The 18,828-nt window shown below is 39.0% G+C and overlaps 1 protein-coding gene across 1 annotated transcript in view; it reads right to left on the reverse strand.

The window, feature by feature from the left end:
* Positions 1 to 17,345, reverse strand: part of LIX1 (limb and CNS expressed 1) — a 51,908-nt gene extending 34,563 nt beyond the window's left edge. Inside the window, exon 1 of the mRNA XM_063088256.1 lies at positions 17,264 to 17,345. Coding sequence (XP_062944326.1) covers positions 17,264 to 17,345 — 82 coding nt within the window. The remainder of the gene's footprint in view (positions 1 to 17,263) is intronic.
* Between the last annotated feature and the right edge of the window lie 1,483 nt (positions 17,346 to 18,828).

Genomic DNA, 18,828 nt, shown 5'->3' on the forward strand with positions numbered 1-18,828 from the left:
GCAAAAAGAAAATTTTATCTGTGGGCTGTATTCTGTAACACAGAAGTTCCAGTTCAAGCAGATCAGAGTACATGTATGGTGGGAGTGATTTCAGCTGTGAAAATATACTTTATTTAAATATATTTAAAATATATTAAAATATACAATTTTCATGCAAATGTGTATATTTCATAATGACTAAGACTCAAGTGGTTTTGGTATGCTAATTCTAACAATGTTGAGGTATAACAAATTTACTTCATAAATTAATTTTTAATACCAAATTTCAAAAATCTCATTTTTTCTGCTTTGCACATTTGCCTTAATAGCTTCCTTAATAGACTTTATCCAGAGCTGTGATTATCTATGGTCCTAGCTTCCATTTCTCATAGACTCTTAAACCTGCAGTGAGAAAGGCAAATCGAGACATAAAGATGTAAGCAATGTAATTTTAATGGGGACTCACTTATTATAAGATTTAAGAGGAGAAATTCAGAAAGAAGAAAACTCTTTCCTGCTCCCTCCACCCCAATCTAAAGGAGAATGAAAGGCAATTGTGGAATAAGCAGAAGGCTGGAAAAAATGGAGACCTTGTTAAGGTCAAGGTCTGATAGATGACTTCAGAAAACACAGTAATGGCTAGAGCCATGTGTTTCAAATTAAATGACCTGCGCTAGCCTGCAGAAGTTCCAGATCAAATTAGGTTGGTTTGTTTATCCTGTACTGCAAATTGAATTGTGGAAATTAACAAGGATAATGGAATTGTAGAGTCAAAAGTGACCTCATGGGTCATGTAGGCAAAGCTCTGCCTAGTGCAGGAATTCCTTGCCAGCACTCCTGACAGCTGCCCATCTGGCCTGTACCTGAACATGTGGAAGGACCTGGTACTTGGCACATCTTGAGGCAGCCTGTTTCAGCTGTTAATGGTTCTGTGAAAAGATCCTTTTGGGGAGTGAGCAGAAATCTACTTTCTTGTAAAGTTTACACAGGGAGTCTACTTCTCATTCCTGGAGCTTCATGGAAGTTTACCTACTAATCCACATGAGAGCCCACCACATATTTGAAGGCAATGTAGGACATCTGTGGTTCTTATCTGCCTGGCATTTGCCCACTGTCTTGTGGGAACAGCACAAAGCTTTTCCATAAAGAACATGTAGTCTCCAGGAGTGGGGAATTTGGCCCAAGTCCAGTCCAGGACTTTTGCTGAAACTATTAGACATTCCCTTTTTTCACTAGGATTGCTGGAGGCAAGGGAGGTAAGCATGGCACTGCCAGATGGCTAGCTGAGAAGAAAGTCAACACAGAGAAGGGTAGAGACAAGAGATGGAGAAAGAAAGACTAAATTCTGATGACACAGTCTGAGCGCCTGGTTCCAACTGTGCCCAAATCTGGCATCCTCGTTCAGACTTTGAGTTATCTCAACCAAATCATTTTGGTTTTTCCCTAAGTCATTTTGAACTGGCATCTCTCACTTGCATATGAAAGTATATTAATACAGACAGCTCTCGTGTTTCCCCAAGTTCTAGATTAAATAGTTCTTCTAAACATTCTTTGCGTAACACAGTGTCTATGCTCTTTGCTATTATCCTGAATACATTCTTAGATGTGCTTCAAAGTAGTGGTCATTGATATTTTTAAGGGAGTTGGGAGTGTCACAGAGTTTGATCTCAAAGCAGAAACACTGCACAATCATTTTCTAAGCTCTTTACTAGAGCACTGGGCTCCTGCACTTCCTTCCTAGGTCACCAATCAGCTTCATGAAATGTAGTTTAGGCAAATTCTGGAGACTTGTAAAGAATCAGATACTTGTGTATATTAAAAATCTACAGTGGTTAGTATTTAAGAATTGTTTGGGGAAAGAGATTGGGAAAATGGAACACTATCAGAGGGGATAATTGAATTAACCAATAAAATACATATTGGAGTGGTCAAATTGAGAATTGGTCATTACAGAGATTTTTAATTCATTCAAAAATATTCGAAATAACATATTCTGCCTGTTGATGTAATTCAAAATGGAATTACAACTTTTATTTTCTAAACTGCATTTTTGCCCCCATCCCCCTCTCTCTCCCACTTCTGAGAAGACAAGGATTTGGCTGGCTCATTTATATCTCCACTTGCAGTTGATCTGCAGAATTCAGTAGAGATATCTTGAGGATTGAATCCTGAAATTAAAGCCAGTGGCCTGTTACTCTGCTAGTTAAGAAGGACCATTAGCCTCCTATTTTAAGTTAGTTTATTGTTGAATAATGATGTTCAGCTGAGAACTGCGATAGGAAGCTGAGGAGTCATGATTATTTAGGTGAAATGAACAAAAGAATTTTGACACATAATGCTATTTGGATTAAAGAGTTTGAAGTATGCACTAAGATTTCTGAATGAATAAAAGCAGCAGTTTCCAACTTTTTCATTCTGTAACCTTGAAAGATTTCTTTGATGGTTCTACAGATGTCATCACCACTAAAGAGTGCAACATATATACATGCACACACATAATCCATCTTTCTATCTCTATCTCCTCTTGTCAGCTGGAAAACCAGATGAATGAAGTGCAGAGGAAAGAAGGCCAGCTTGCTGTTTGGAATTCCAAAAATCAGTATATATCAGAGAATTCTCTATTTGTGAAATACACACTTCTTTATTGTTTTGAGGTAGCATCAACAAGGTTTATGGACAATTTAAAAGGAAATATGAGCACAGAGTCAAGTACTGCTGGAGAAAACCACCCAACTTTGAGGTTAGATCTCATTACACAGTTTTGTCTCTAGGTGTAGCTTCCATCTTCAGTGTCCAGCCAGTGATCTTGTCTTCCATGTTACAGAATAAGCCTGAGCTACTCTGTGTGCAATATCCATCCCTACATCTAGGGACCCATCTGCACAGGTGCCCAGCTCCACCTTATTTCTACAGTCTCAGATGAATTTGTGCTGCTTCTCCTGGGCACTGCTCTCTTAGTCACTCCCTCGACCTATCTTTAAGTGTTTCTTCTTTACTCATTCCTTCCCAGCAGACTAAGTATGCTCAAGACAATGAATGAATGAATAAATAAATGAATCAATCAATCAATCACTTAAATGAAACACTCAGCCTTGGGGCTATTTATGGCTACTAGTTATTAAAATTTTCCCATTATAGCCAAGCTGCTGAAAGTATATTCTATACTGACTTTCTGTTTCCATGTCTTCCATTCATTTTTAGTCCACCACAATTTGGCTTTTCTCTACATTATTCTAATGAAACTACTCTGACAAATATCACCAATTTGTAGTTTTCAGTCTTTATTTATGTGACTTACATTTAACACAGCTGGTCAATTTCTTCTGCAAACTCTCCTCTTCCTAGGCTTTTCTGATGATATTTCTTCCCCATTCTGTTTCTCTCTTTCTAATCATTTCTCCTCAGTCTGTTTGGTGGATTTCTCTTCCTCTCCTCACTCCTCATGTTGGTTTGCATGAGAATCTTTTCTTCTTTTGCTTCACTCTCTACTATTGACCTTGAATGACAGACCTATCTCCATGACCCCATCTACCATAATATTTACCAATAGGTCCCAAACTCTTCTATAAGTCTAACTTTGTTAACAGGCACATCCATTCGGATGTTACACAAACTCAACATATTCCCAAACTCAACTCATTTTCCATTCCATAAACCTTTCTCTTCCTCCTGAATTACTTGGAAAGTGATGCTGTCATCTACTCGTCACCTAAATAAAAAGTCGAACATCAACTTCATTCCCTCTTTCCATATCTAATAAATGCCCAAGTTTTGTCAATTCCATATCCTTGATGTCTTTCATAGGCTTCGCTTTCTCTCAGTCCATACTGTCATTGCTGCTCTGGCTCAGACTCATGTCTCAACAACTGCTGAACAGCACCATACCCGCCTGACTCCAGTCATACTTCCATCGACCCATTCTCTTACTGTTTCCAGGGCAATCTTTCTGAATTTCATAGCTGATCAAATCACTCACATCTTAAAATTCTTCTGTGTGTCCTTCATTACCTCCTGGGCAAGGCCTAGAAGACCCTATGTCTTGCTCCTCTCTCTCATTCTAAAATTCTCTCCCCAGGATGTCCAGTTAGCTAGATCGGTTAGAGTGCGGCCTTGTAACACCAAGGTCAAGGGTTCCGTTCCCCATACTGGCCAGCTGCCGTAAAAAATAAATAAATAAATTTCTTTCCCCAAGTTCATCCTCCAGGCTCTTCACACTCCCATTCTGCTTACACTACAGGCAAGCCCCAGCCATCCATGCACCCTCCTGATATGCCCTGTTTTCCATTGTCCATTGTCTTCTTGGATGGTACCTACTAATTTTTCAGGATTCACCTCCAGCATCAGCTTCTCAAAAACAAAACAAAACAAAAACAATGTAATCTCTAAACCTTTGCTAATGAAAGCGCAGTCCCTTAAGAAACATCATAGATATTACTTGGGGACTTGTTGAAAATGTAGGATCTCAGACCCCTCCCCAGGCCTACTGCACCAGAATCTCTCTTTTTTTCATTATATAAATTTATGGCATACAGAGTTGACTATCAGTATTTGTGTATAGTATATGATGATCAAATCAGTATTATTAGCATGTTTATCATTACAATCATAATTATTCTTTGTGTCCCTTATCCAGTTACTCCCTAACCCTCGTCCCCACCAGAATCTTCATTTTAACAAGATTCTAAAACAATCTGATGTACATTCAAGTTTGAGAAACCTTGGGCAGGAAGAAGTGGTTACTCCCATTTCCCTTATCATGTACCTATTATATGCTAGGTGCTGTGTATTTTCTCACTCAATCCTTGAAACACCCCCTTGAAATAGGTAACATCATCCAGTTTATATATGAGCAATAAAATAAGCTCAAGGTAAAAATCACATAGCTACTTGGTTTTGGAACTGGGATTTTTAATCTTGTTCTGTCATAGTTTATGTTTTTTGCTCATCCTGAAATATTCCCTAATATGATGGAACTTAAGTTGTCTTCATGTCTGTCTACTTCTACTAGAGACACTGGTCTTTGGAAGAATTATTATTTTTAATATTATTTCCCCCACAATGGCTAAATAATAAATGTTAGTTGAATATGTGAATGTCATCAAAGGTAGAGCAGATGTGCTGTATTTGTGAGGCTGGCAGTAGGGAAGGCATAGAAGGCCTCCCACAAGAATTACTGCACCTACCTCTTCCCATGGGCCATTTGTCTGACATTTGTTCTTGACAACGTCAAGTAAAGCAAAAGCAAATATTTGTACTTTTTCCTGAAGTGATAGGACAGGTGTCCAGCTGGGAACTATTATACTGCATGATCAGTCTGTGTGCATGTGAACAGACATCTTCATGATTAATCTTCAGCCAATACTTTGTTCTGGTTTAAAGAAATGGTGTAAATACCCACCTACCACGTGACTTGGAAGGGGCTGTGACTGAGCCTCCCCTTCTTTCAAGGAAAGATGGACACAGGAGGGACCTCAAGAGGAACAAGAAATGACAAAAGACTCCTGAAAAGCTTGGAGCAGGCTTCCCAGGCAGAGGGGCATGAGCAAAAGGGAAGGTCGGATCTATGCCTGATTGTGCCCCCCCACTCCGGGTCAGGAAACTATCATCTAGAACACATTATTTTTGGCTCTGCATTGTTTCTCCCAAAGTCTGTTAAAATTCTTTTTGAAGTTTCTACTCTCTGGCAATGGACACTAAAAGAAAAAGGGCTTTATCCATAGCCAGGACAGGATTAATTGGTCATCCAGTGAATCTGGAGCCTAGACATGAGGGTTTTAGTGAATCCTCAGCTGGAGGCCTGGAGATCTGGAGAAAGCAATGTTGTCACTGTGGGTGATGCCGGAGTCCGGACAAGTGGAGCAGCTCTTCAGGTTCAGAGTTTAACTCTCACAAGTCATCTTTTGGTTTTGTTTTTGTCAAGGTAGCTGATGTTTAACTGATAAAATTACTATAAAGAAACAATACCAAATGGCTGAGGCTGGCAGTGTGGGAAGAAGTAGAATGAGAGATAATTGTTGGGGAGATCCTGGGAACAACAGCATGAAATACTGTTTCTTTTTGTGACTTTTATCAGCTTATAACATCTGAGAGTAAAGAAAGCAATTTACTTTTGAATTGATTTTGTAGATCAAACTTCTTAATCCATTCCACTGCCCCAAATGGCTTTTTTGGACAGAAGTGATAGACCCCTTCAGCAGTTTTGAATATTTTGTGTATCAATAACAAGACAACTTACTAGGTAGTTTATAGACGTCCGTGTGGCTACTTTCTTCTTCACTGTGTTTTGAAATTTGAACATGACAGAATTTTCAGAGTAGTAATTAGATCCCCAAGCAAGTATCTAGGAAGTAAGGTTTTCATTTTCCCCTTCCTCAAGCTTCCTTTTTTATTATAAAGTTCAACATCGAGGCTTTCCCAGTTAACTGATGAAGATATCCAAAAATGTGGAACACTTTGGCTATCCAACCTTTGACCGTCTCCAGCAGAAATCCCTGAACACGTGGTGCTTATTTGCTATCTGCGCCTTCGTTTAATTTCTCCCTCCTACCTTGAGTGTTGTTTCTGCCCAGCCCCTCCCCTCCTTCCATCCAATTTACTCCCACACTTCAGAGGAAACACCACCTCCTTTATCACGCCTTACTCACTGGTTGCAGCCCACATGCATCTCCTTTTCTGAGCTCTTATTCCATTAGCGACCCTGTGTTTTAGCACTTAATCTCCTATAAACTATGCTAATAAAATGGATGTGGTGCTCCTGGCTAAATTTATCAAGTCAGACTTGGCTGGGCTTCCTTCTGGCTAGAGGAATGAAACGCCATGTGGTAACACTTCATCTTATACAGTACAGGTTTCTGTTATTTAACTCACAGCCGACTGGGATTCTATAGGGCAAGAACTCGGGTTTGTTCTTCTCTGTACCCTCCTTGGTATCCAGCACAGGGCGATTGACCCAGAAGCAGTCATTAAATTCATTTGCAACCTAAGAGAAAACTCTACATTGTCTGAACAGTTTTAGTGCAATTGAATGTGTAGGAGGTACATGAAGTCACTTTAATTCATGGGGAGGTCAGGACTTCCTTCTGGAATAGAACGTTTCATGTATGGACCACTGTGGTGTCACACAGTATGAGTGTGATGGTGGCAACCATGCCCCAGCTGGAGGTGGCAGAGCAGGTGCAGAAAGATGAAGCCTGGTCAGAGTGGACAGGAGATTGCTGGCAGCTTGCTCACTTGGGTTGTACCTTCACAATAACTAGGGCTTAGGAAAACACTAAAGGGTAAGTCTGTTTGGTTTGCTTGCCACCTCTAACCAATTTATGTTGATTGCCTGGCTCACTCTGTTGAAAAGGATTTGAAAATAGTTTCTGGGATCAGTGGAACAGAACACATAATTAACCAGCAATGTGGCACTGATGTGATCTACGTGTTGACTCTGACCTTGATGGTATGAAGTAATAAGGAAGTTCAAGACAGTTCTCTGCCCACAGAGATTTACAGTCTGACTGGAGAAATAATACATTCATCATATAATTAGTGAACAACATATTAAAGTGCTAAATTGTAGAACAGGGATGATGTTAAAACTTAAAGCTTAAAAATCTATGGCACAGTGAAATTAAATCAATGCAAAGGGAAAGTAGATGAACGTGGACTGAAAGAGTCAGGAAAAATCTGCATAGGAGGAGAGCCTAAGCCGAGCCCTCCTCAGAGGAATGAGGATTAGACAGGTGTAAAGCTAGGCTAATGTCGGAATCCTGCCAACGTTGCCAATTATAAAGCTCTTTTACCTGCCGACTGGGCCAATTGTCGAGTTAGGGCTGGGTCTGGAGCTCACAGACCCCTCAAGCCTGTTCACAGACTGGGTCACAAACCCTTCACATGCCAGGCTGGATCACCAGACCCCTCACACGCAGGTCTATGAGCTAGGTAATGGGCAAACAGACCCTTGGAAGCTGGAGGTTGGAAAGCATGGCCGTGCGGGAGCGGCATCCGCCCGAGGCAGATTGCAGCCAAACCCAGGAGTGCACGCACACCAACTCCACCCACACACATACAATTTGTTTATTGAACCACCCCCAACCAGCCCTGAGGCGAGGGGGGCCTGATTAAATTATTCTATTTTCCCAACAGACAGGGGTGGGGGAAGGGAGAGAAACTGTGTTCTCAAAGGACTGAGGGTGGCAAGTGTCAAAAAAAGTAAGAGAAATAATTGAACCTCTGCTGAGGAATTGTGTAAGGAAGTGATAGGAAAGGGTGCGTTAGGAAGGGGATGTGATTTGACAAGAGACAGGATAAAGGGACTTGGCTTCTTTTAATAACTGGAAGTGAACCCCATCATCCTGGTGCCCCAGCTTTACTTGAGTGGGAGAGAAAGGCAGGAACACAGAGTTTTGTGTCCTTGGCACTGGCCTAAGGTGCTGTGCTACCTCTGGTGCCTCCATCCTTGAAGAGGTGAAGTCACGAGGAAGGGCCCAGACACTCGGAGAGAATGTGTGGTTGCTCTTGTGCATCTGGGTGAGCCCAAGACAGAACATTTCTCTGGGAGGAGCCTGAGCAGAAAAATCCATGAGAAATGGGTAGGAAAGGAAGTAAGCAAAAGAAAGACTGCTCCATCCATACCCTGGAAGAATCAGGAAGCCCCTCAGAAGGCCACCAATAACTGGACACCCAGAGGGCTCTTATCCTCACAGTTTGTCATGTATATATATTATTGTATTTTCATTTTCACGGATTGGACATGACAGAGATACCGATAGGGCACATGATCTATGTTTTCTTATTGGAAGTCTAAGATGCAGAGAATTTAAATGCCCGTGAATTTTAGAATATATCTATAGAAGAGTCCTCAAATAAAGGCACTAGTCATGCACAATAAAATGTGTACTGCATCCTGTCTCTCCATCTTTTATCAACAGGCAGCTGTTTACTTAGTAGTTAAAAGCCTGTTCTCTGGAGCCAGACTTCCCTGGTTTGAATCCTGTGTCTACCACTGCAAGGTGTCTAACTGCTCTATGCCTCAGTTCCTCAACTGTGAAGTGTAGTACCTTAATCACGGGGTTACTGTAAGGCTTAAAATGGAAAATGCCCAGAATCGGGCTTCACACGTAGTAAGCATTAGAGTGTTCACTGTTATTTGCGGTTAGAGAAGGTGAAGGAAGAAAGGAAAAGGCATGATTATGTGTTTGCATATTGCATCTTTGAAACTAACTGTTCCTGGGTTGGAAACCATGTCATTAAATATTCTAAAAATAGTCTGCAAGTCTGAAAACTCTCTAACTGAACACATTGTACTATTTAATTTATTTCCAAGATATGTGAAGGGTTTAGAGATGGAAAAGAGAAAGCTCTTTGATAACATTCATTGGTAAAGTCAAAGCTCCATAATAGCCAGAAAATAAATGAATGAAATGCTACATATTTCAAAATCTGGAGACATGAATATTTGTCCCAATTTTTCACTTTCTAATGGATGCTAAAGGCAGTAGACCTGATATTGCCAAAAACTACAGAGAGGAGTTAACTTTTATTTTAAATTAACATTTAAAGACTGCATATACTTCAGGAAAGTAGAAACAATATAGTTCATTGCCTGGTTCAATTACGTTAATATGTCTTGCATAGAAGACAGTCATTTGTCTGCAAAAAGGAATTTTAAAAGTCCATTATAAATCTATCAGAAAAAAAGAACCAATGTCTTTAAGCCTTACATGAGGAAAAATTCTAGCTGGGTAAAATTTTCCTTGCCAAACACAAATTGGAAAGGCTGCCATTAAAAGACAAATTACTAAGAGGATTTCAAGATGATTAACGTATTTTCAAATTGATTTTCTGCCTCTAAAGAGATGTATCTTATGGTATGTAATATTTTCATATAATCTTTAAATTATTCTTAGCAGGTGATATTTTAAGACAAAGTTAATTAGTATTTTCTATTCTAGTAACTCAATTATGTACAACTTGTTCTTACCAATATGATTTCCTAGTTTTGTTGAGGAAAAACAGAAAAAGGACCCCCAAGTAATTTATTCATCTATCTATTTATTTATTTGGTGGCTGGTCTTTACAGGGATTGAACCCTAGACCTTGGTTTTATCAGAACCACGCTCTAATCAATCCCCAAGTAATTTAAGGGGCAAGCTCAAGGTGTGATGTCGATTTGCTAATTCATAGAAAATGGGGTGAAAAATGGGGGCCATTGGGTCTTTCGCTGGGCTTGGCTGAACACCAGGACACTGATCAACAGAACTGGTTTTCTAGGTGTTTGTAACCATCCCAGCTCTTGCCAAGGTTTGACCAGTCTACTGGAATCTTGCAGACACAGCTTGTGTGTCAGGTATGACATGCAAGAATCCTGGGCCCTTTTTTCTTTTGTGTAGACACTCTTTCAAAGGTTGCCACAGACACAGCAGGACTGAGACAGCTTGGAGTCTTGCTGTGTTCCCAGCAGAGGGATTTCCTTTGGTAGTGCTGGAGTCAGTGCCTAGCTTCTTCAGCAGCTGGAAAGCTGGTTGTGTTTCTTATTTTGTTTGTTTTTTCTTTTTTTCCCTAACCTCTATGCCAAACATTTTCCTGAAGGAACTATGATCCTTTGGATTGTTTTACAATTAACCTCTTTAAAGATTCTACAAAATATGCAAAAATAATATCATTCTGTTTGGTTTAATTTTCACATTAGAATTTAAGACTGCCAAACTGAAAATCTTTTGGGGAGGAAACTTAAATAACACTTATTTTTTGTATATTTGCAAGTGCAGGGTAATTTTTTAAAGGAGAGGAGATGAGAAAGAATATGAAGAAGCGAGAGGGAAGCACAAGGATACATTAAAATAAAATGTAATTAAGTATACCACATTTAACAGCAGCAGTAGCAGCCCTGAGTTCATATGTGTGGTTTATATGTGCACTATGGGTCAGATGGTTTCATCTAATCTCAAAAGCTGCATAAAATAAAAACCTACTGTAACCTGTGTAACAAATCAGGAAGTATATATCTTCCCATGTTCCATCGGGCACTGACACTGCATTGTACTTAAAGGAGACTTAGCAGGTCCATTGATTTTAGACAACCAACCAAAGATCAGTCACACTGGTTGCTTTGCGATTAGTTCTGATTGATCAAAATGGCCAAATCTGTGCAAATGTGGCTTTAGGCATATAATGCATCTTCCTTCCCTGGAAATGGTCATCATAAGAATGCTCTTCAAGGCTGCCACAGTTATCTAACCAGGGTCTATGTAGAAGGCACAGAATTTGGTGCATGGCCTTTAATGACTCACAGCTGGGGGTAAATCCCAGGAATGAATGTAATGATGGACAATTGAAGCCCCTATGCCAGTGTGGTTCGTGGGATGATTCTACATGGCTCTGCTAAGGCCAACAGCACTCTGGTGGAGATGCTGGAGGTGATGGTGAGTACCTTTAAGAGCCCCTTCTTCCTCCATGCTCCCTCCTGTCCATTCTGGCTGTCAACTTAGCCCTGCATACAATTAACCTGTGACAATGGTGTCAGTGGATGAATGGCTTAGAAGGGTCCCAGCACAGTTTGCTTCATCATAAAGGAGAACACCTGACATGTGTTTCTCCCCTTTTTGTGAGGGAGAAAAATCAACTAATCCGTAATCAAAAAATGTCTGATTGTGCACCTGGTTAGGTGTCTGGCCAGTGGGAGGCACCTTGGAGTTGCAAAGAAGTGCAAGGTACAGCTCTGCCCTCCTGGGACTTAAACTTAGGTGTGGACAAAAACAGGCTGGTGAAGTGCAGAACCACCTGACAGAAATGTAAACTAAATAGTTCAGCCATAAGTGCCAAAGGAGAGGTGACTAAATGATGGGTTCCCACAGCTGCTTAACGGGATGGATCAAAATAGGGATCAACTGATCATCACTGTAATAGCAAAAAAAGAAAAAAAAAAAAAACCCCAAAAGCAAAAAACAAACCCAAAACAAAAAGCAAAGCCATAATTCAAACAACAGTCTATGGACACAAGAGAAAATATAGACCTATAAGCAGTACAATAATTGTCTATTTTGTCAGTATTAAACTTCCCATAGGATTCTTTTTTTTTCTTTTTTTTGTTTAAAATAGGATTGTTTTAACCATCTTGACAGACTAAACTTGTATGGGCATTTGAACATGGAGTAAAAGAAATAAGAGCTTTTGGGGTTAAAACTTCAATATGAAATGTATTAAATAAAGAAGATTCTTTTATGAAAGGCTTCTAAAGTTGTCGTACATTTCTTAGATCAATCTGTAGCACATAATCAGTAAAACCGTATCATTTAAACAGAAAGATCATAACTTAGAAACTCACCCTTATGCAGCTGTATCCTATTATGGGCTGTAACTTAACACATGAGTTTCAGAAGTTGTTAAAATTGAGTTCAGGCTAACAAATCTTAACTGTTAAAAATAAAAAAAAAAAAAAACCTCTGGAGATGAGACAACAGTCCGTGAAGTGGCCCCAGGTTTGATCTCACAGAATGGATGTCTATCATATCTTATTTTAAACTGTTAAATCTTATTTACATATAAGAAATAAATGTATCAGGACACACATATGGCCTTTAAGTGATCAAGAAGCTACCTAGTTTTTCCATTTTGAAAAATTTTCCTCTGGGGTAGAGACTTTCAGTATTGAAACTCTGCCAAGTGTGTATTTACTGGGGGAGAAAAAAAAAAAAAAAAAGAATAGCTCTTATGCCACTGACAGCTGAACTGAAATCTGCATTTTTCTCAGTATAAATTCAAACAAAGATAGTTGTATCCTGTAATAAATAAAGTAAGCTTCAGTAGAACTGACATCCACAGTTTAGATGTTAAGATTTTCAGAGTTTAAATTATTGTAATTAAGATGCAGTCATTATTCTTAAATCAGCTAGCAAGTAGTAGAGGGCTTGTTTTAGACTGTATTCTTTCAGGCACACTTTACATGGTGGAACGCTACACAGCGTATGTCAGGATTTTACTGCACAAGAACCTTCATTCCTTACATCCTACTCCATCCCTTTCTGTTAAATGCGAAAACTATAAATGTATCATCAAATTTATAGATTTCAAGTAACTACACTAAAAAGAATAGGATGGAGAAAATACTTGACTCGAGAATTTTTGTTCTCTCATGCTGCATACAGATAGATTCTTGATTACTAGGATGTTTTTAATAGTCCTATAGCTTGGTCCAATTTTTTCAAAGGGTAAAAATGTATTCTTTGAAGTAAAGTATTTATCTATCTATATAAATAAAACCTTTCATGCAGAAAAATGTTTCCCCAAATGGAAGAGTTAATGCACCTCAAATATGTAAGAAATTTGCTTCCAATTGTGCAATGTTTAGTAAAAACTCCATCTTACTTTTTCATTATAAAATCTGGGGAAAAATATTAGTAAAATCTAACATGACACTTTATAAGTCAGTACTAGAAACCAACACATTCTCATGGCTGCAATGACAACTAAGATACCTTTTTGACAATCTTTTTGAGAAAGTTTGCCTTGATTTTGGCAATCAGTCAGTAGAAGTGGTTTCTCCCCATAGGCATGTTTGACATTCACAAATCTTGCATGTTGCCTGAGTTGGCAAATGGATTCTTGCTGAGAAAAAGCTGCAATTCTCCTTAATTTAGGTATCAGGAAGTGTACTTCTAACAGATGTCAATATAAACTTTTCCCTAATGCAACATAAGGCCATAAACTTCTAGAACTAATCTAGGATCACCGTTAACTACAACGGCTCCCCATTGCCTTGCCTGCCTTCTCAGCCTGTCTCTGCCTCCCCCATGCATTGTTCTTATACTGCCCAATGTGCCTTTGGAAAAGCTGTTCCCTCTCCTCAAAAATGCCCTTCCCCTCTCCACTTTCCTATGGTACTCCTGTTCGGATGTGACTGTTTAGTGGGTTCCTTCTATACTCCCAGAAGAATTCACTTCTCTCCTCTCTCTGTTTTCTTAACAGATACTGCCACCACAATGCTAAGGACATGGTAACTAGCACCTCTGAGGGACAATGTCCTGTAGTGGCTAAAGGTGAGGAGTGACTGAAGACAGACTTTGAATCCTGGCTCTATCACTTACTAGCTGTGTGACCTTGGGCAAATCACCTTAACTACCTTGAGCCTCATTTCCCTCACCTATAAATAACAATAGTACCTACATGACTGGCTGGCTGAGAAGAATAGATGTTTCTAGCATAATGCCTATCACATGGGGACTTGACATCCTAGTGTTGCTATTAAATGGATGATAAGTTGAAGAGTTAACACTCACATCAGGATCTGAAAGCGTAACCTTCTTGAAATCATGTGGTGATTTCTTTTGGGAGAGCATGTGAGGAACTGGCAAACAAATAGTGAGCTTACACACTCCCCCAAAAGAGTGGCCAGGGGCTGCTTTTAGGATAGCTCATGTTTGGTTGTGAAGCATGGCACTTGAAAAGAAATTGGATATTGCACAAAGCTAAGAATGGAAGGCAACATGGAGATATGCCATACTTTCTCTGCAAAGAGATTCTGTCTTGTGGTATGAAGACTTCCAGTAACACTTGTTACAAAATAGAAACATTTGTGTAATGGAGAACAGGCTAGTGTCAGTTTAGATGAGCAAACTTCAAATTGAGAGCCCACCTTATTTGAAACCTTCTTCCATTGTTTTTTGTTTGAAATGTAAAATAGGGACAAAAAAAAAAAGTGTGTTATGGAATTCATTTCCTTCCAGGAGAGAAAATAAAAACCAAATCACAACTATTGCCAGATGAACACCTTGCCTAAAATAAAATGACAGATTTAATGTATTGCAAAATGCCATTTGAAGGGCCTCCTTGGCTGAGAAGAGCATTTGAATTTTATTTTCTTAAATGAATGTAACTATTCCCATGTGGATCTGCCTCAGACGAGAAAACTCTGTGCTTTTCTGACCAACTTGAAGAGAAAATTCAGTTACTATTGCTTGTTTTTACGCAAATCAAAAGCCAAATGAGGGATCATTTACTCTCCTTTACATTATGTGTGTTCAAAGAGTGAAAAGAGAAAAAACTACCCTTGCATTCACAGAAGAGAACTTTGGAAAAAGTCTAAAAGTGGTTTTTTTTTTTTTTTTTTATGCTCCTTTGTTCAACTGGGCTGGGGTTTTAAAAATTCTCGGAACAGCTTTTCATCTTGCAGGAAAGCAAGGTAGCAATTTTTTCTTAAGGAATTGGCAGTGATGTGCTCAAGTGCTCAGCCTTTTCTTCTGGCAGAAAGTGATTGGACCGGGTAGAGATGGGGGAGGAGCCAGGAGTGACTAGGACAGGGTGCTACTCTGAACCTACCATTCAAGGCTGGTGGCAGCTTTTCATGGGCTGCCAACAGGGGTGTGGTAGCAGCGACTTATGGGTATGCCAAAGAAAATGGATTTACATGCCAGGGCATGGCATAGTTCCCAGACAGTCTCTTGGATGTCCTGCCCCAGAAAGTAAGTAAGCCCATTCCCACTTACCCCACGAGGACGGTGAGTGGTTGGATGTTTTGATGTTACGAAAACTCCTAGTAGAAATTTACCATTTGGCTTACTTTCATTTAGTCATTTGCAGATTAGAAAAGCCAGAAGAAAGCGGATCAGCAGCTTAATATTTACACCTATTAACCATACTAGCAGTTGCCGAGTGGCAGTCCATTCTAGGGTAAGCAGGCAATACTATCTGGTCAAATTTAGGGTCTATGTAAATGAATGAAATATAGTAAATAGGATACTTTTCTGTTTTTCCATATAAAAGAATTCCTGAAAGTTCTGGGTGGTGGAACTTCATGTACAATTGCCATTTAGTTCAGCTTGAAATATGGGCCATATGATTTCAGATTTAAACTTCTTAAATTTACAGTGAGCTCAGTGAAAAATTTTTCTCTATTGCTTTTCACTGCTTCTACTATCCAAACCCTCAGCATGAGACCCCTGGTCCTATACAATTTATCCGAGTCTTTGGACAGCCCAGGAGTCCTTTTATCCTCCACTAGTGAATTCAGTGCTATTGTACGAGAGAGACATTCTTTCCTTCACTTTTCACTTAAAGGAGCATACCAAACCTGAACAGACTCCAGTCTAGACTAGGGGAGGGAGTGACTTTTATTAGTTCTAACATAGCTATTGACAAATGCTTGAAGACAATATTAAAAAAAATAAAAGAAGGAAAGAAAAGGCTTTCATTTTATGCTTTAGAGGGCAGATTAGTGACAATTTAATCTCTAAGAGAAAAAATTTATAGAATAAAATGGCCTAACATTTCTCTTTCTTCATCACACATATGAGAAATATAAATTAAAAGGACAGACATCTGGAAAGGAACGTTATTCAGCAATCAGAAAGCAAAAATCCAAACCACTGATGTTTTGATGGAGACAAACATAACTAGATTCACAAAGAGGAAAGCTGTAACCTATTGAGGTTTCAAAAAAAATTCCATATGCATTTCACCTTTTGGGCTGTCCCAAAGCAAAGTTCCATTTCAGAAGCACTTTGTAATATGAAACCCACTGTAGATAAGATACAACGTGAAGATAGTCTGTTTTGCAGCAGCAAGAAATCAAATTGGTTCCAGAAATGAAGTTATATGGCCAATGTTTAATAGTATTGCTAGAATTGGAAAGCTTGATTGAATTATTTTTCATAATCATTAAAAAAGAATACTTTGAACAAGCTTTTCCATACTGTGTAGATTTGTGTGTGGGGGGGGTGGGGAGGGGAGACACAGGGAGTGTTGCTGAGGTTGGGAAGAATCTCATTTTATTGGCCTTTTAACTAAAGTATTATAATTTGTTATCAAAATCTAAGAGCTCAGTGGTCTTTTTTTTTTTGTAAAGTTAACACTTTTGTTTACAACAAAAAATTTCAGAAAAACACAATACTTGATTTAACATAACTAATATATGTTGTGAAAGATTAAACAGGTTAACAAATATATATTTTGTTATCATTTCCAAGTTATTTTTAGTTTCAATCTCAGTACCCGCCAGCCTTGCTTTATTTAAAAATCATCTGAAAAAGTACATTAAGTCTTATGCAGTTCTCAGATTTTAGAAGGAGAAACTTCTAAACAGTTAGCAAGATGTATCACTGACAAAATAACCCAGCTCCTAATGCCTGTAGGTGAAATGAAATCATTCTTCTAACTGAAGTCAGGAACAAGTTAAATATCACTTAGACACACAGCACACGACTACAGAGATTTAGGAGAAACCGTATTTAAATAGGATGTGACTGGATGTTTAAGACTATTTTTTTTAAAAAGTCAGAAAACTTTTCTCCCTTTCAGTACTTACAGTCTTTGAAGACTAGAGCTGGGTCTCTGTGAGGCAAGACTTGGGCAATGATGTGTCTCAGAGATTCCAAGGTTCTGTCCATCTTGGGTCTGCCTGTGTGAGCCTCCTGCACAGTGTCCTCATGCCTGAATTCTTGCAGTCCTGGACTGAATTTGTGCAGCTCATTGATGCACTGGATTACCAAAGAATCCCTTTTAACATCTGCCAATCAGACATTTCCCAGAATCTAAAGACCCCTCAGGGGGCCCTGCTCCCAGGCTCACTTATCTTTGTTGTATGCTGAGCTAATTAGCTCGAAAGACTGGCTGACAGGCGGGTTCCCATTGCTTCTTTCTGTTAAACACACCCACCTACAGGCTAGCTGGGGAAGCTCGCTAATCATGGGAACAGCTTTCCTCTCCAACGGATTTGGCCTGAATGCTGTGCAGCTTTCTGACTTGATATTACTTTTGGCCCTCCATCTCCATGTGCTGCCTGCAGGAATATGGAATCGAGAAGGTTATTTCTCAAGGACATTTCCTAAATAACAAAGGAGGTTCCAGCTCAGGAGTGCCAGCTATATATATTATCAGTATAATCAGTATAAATCTAAATTCTCAAAATAATTCTCCTTTGGTCAAAGAGTGCTGTAAAATTTGTGGATGTAGCCAGGCACCAGATTATGCTTTGTATTTGAACTCAAAAGCATCTCCTCTGGAAGCAAGGTTTGTCTCCCTGCCACCCCCACCCCGAAATTATAATCACTTCCAATGGGCAATGGCAAGTAAGCCCTGGTAGACTGTCTTACAGCTTGCCTGGGAACATTTGTTTCCCTATTTACCCTTCAAGGCAAATCATTCCCGAGGTTGACTTTAATTAATTCTGATATCATTCACTTCCTTTCATTTCATGATAATTCATTCTATTAAACATTTTAGGAGAAGCAAAAAAATATTTGTCAAAAGAATACAGACAGTTATTAAAAGATCTTAAGAAAACAGAGATTCTTTTTTTTTTAACCTATATTCTACAGCACCCATAATTTGTCAAATAATCTTTCCACAGGAGACATAAATATAAGTCATGGGATTCCTTTACAATAATAAGGATTTATACCATATATAAAATAACTGGTTTTAGTGGCTATAACCTATGGTAGATGTGGAAGGGTTATTGAGGACTTCTTTACTTTTATTTAAAATATTTTTCCAGGGTAGGCTCAAGAGATTGCTTTCCAATGTTCTTTCTAATTTTCAGATTCTATAATTATGTTGTATTTTATGATGAACCAAAACCAATCCTTTAAAGACTATATAAAAATAGAATGTCTTTCATGGGATTAGCTTCTTCAGCTAGTTGGTCGAAGGGTGGGCTTAATAAAAGGAAACAGAAGGGATGAGGCTACAATAATAATTCCAATTGCAATGACTATCACTTAGCAAATGCCCACAGGGACTATATGACACAAAGAACACAGACATGGGGCTGCCCCAGAGCACAAAGTCATCGTTATAAAAAAAAACAACTTGAAAGTAGCAGCAATTTGTGTTAAGACACTTCTTTAAATATGGTCCCAAAGTGCCCTT

This window comes from Cynocephalus volans, chromosome 2 (assembly GCF_027409185.1).
Source record: "Cynocephalus volans isolate mCynVol1 chromosome 2, mCynVol1.pri, whole genome shotgun sequence".
Taxonomy (NCBI): Eukaryota; Metazoa; Chordata; class Mammalia; order Dermoptera; family Cynocephalidae; genus Cynocephalus; species Cynocephalus volans.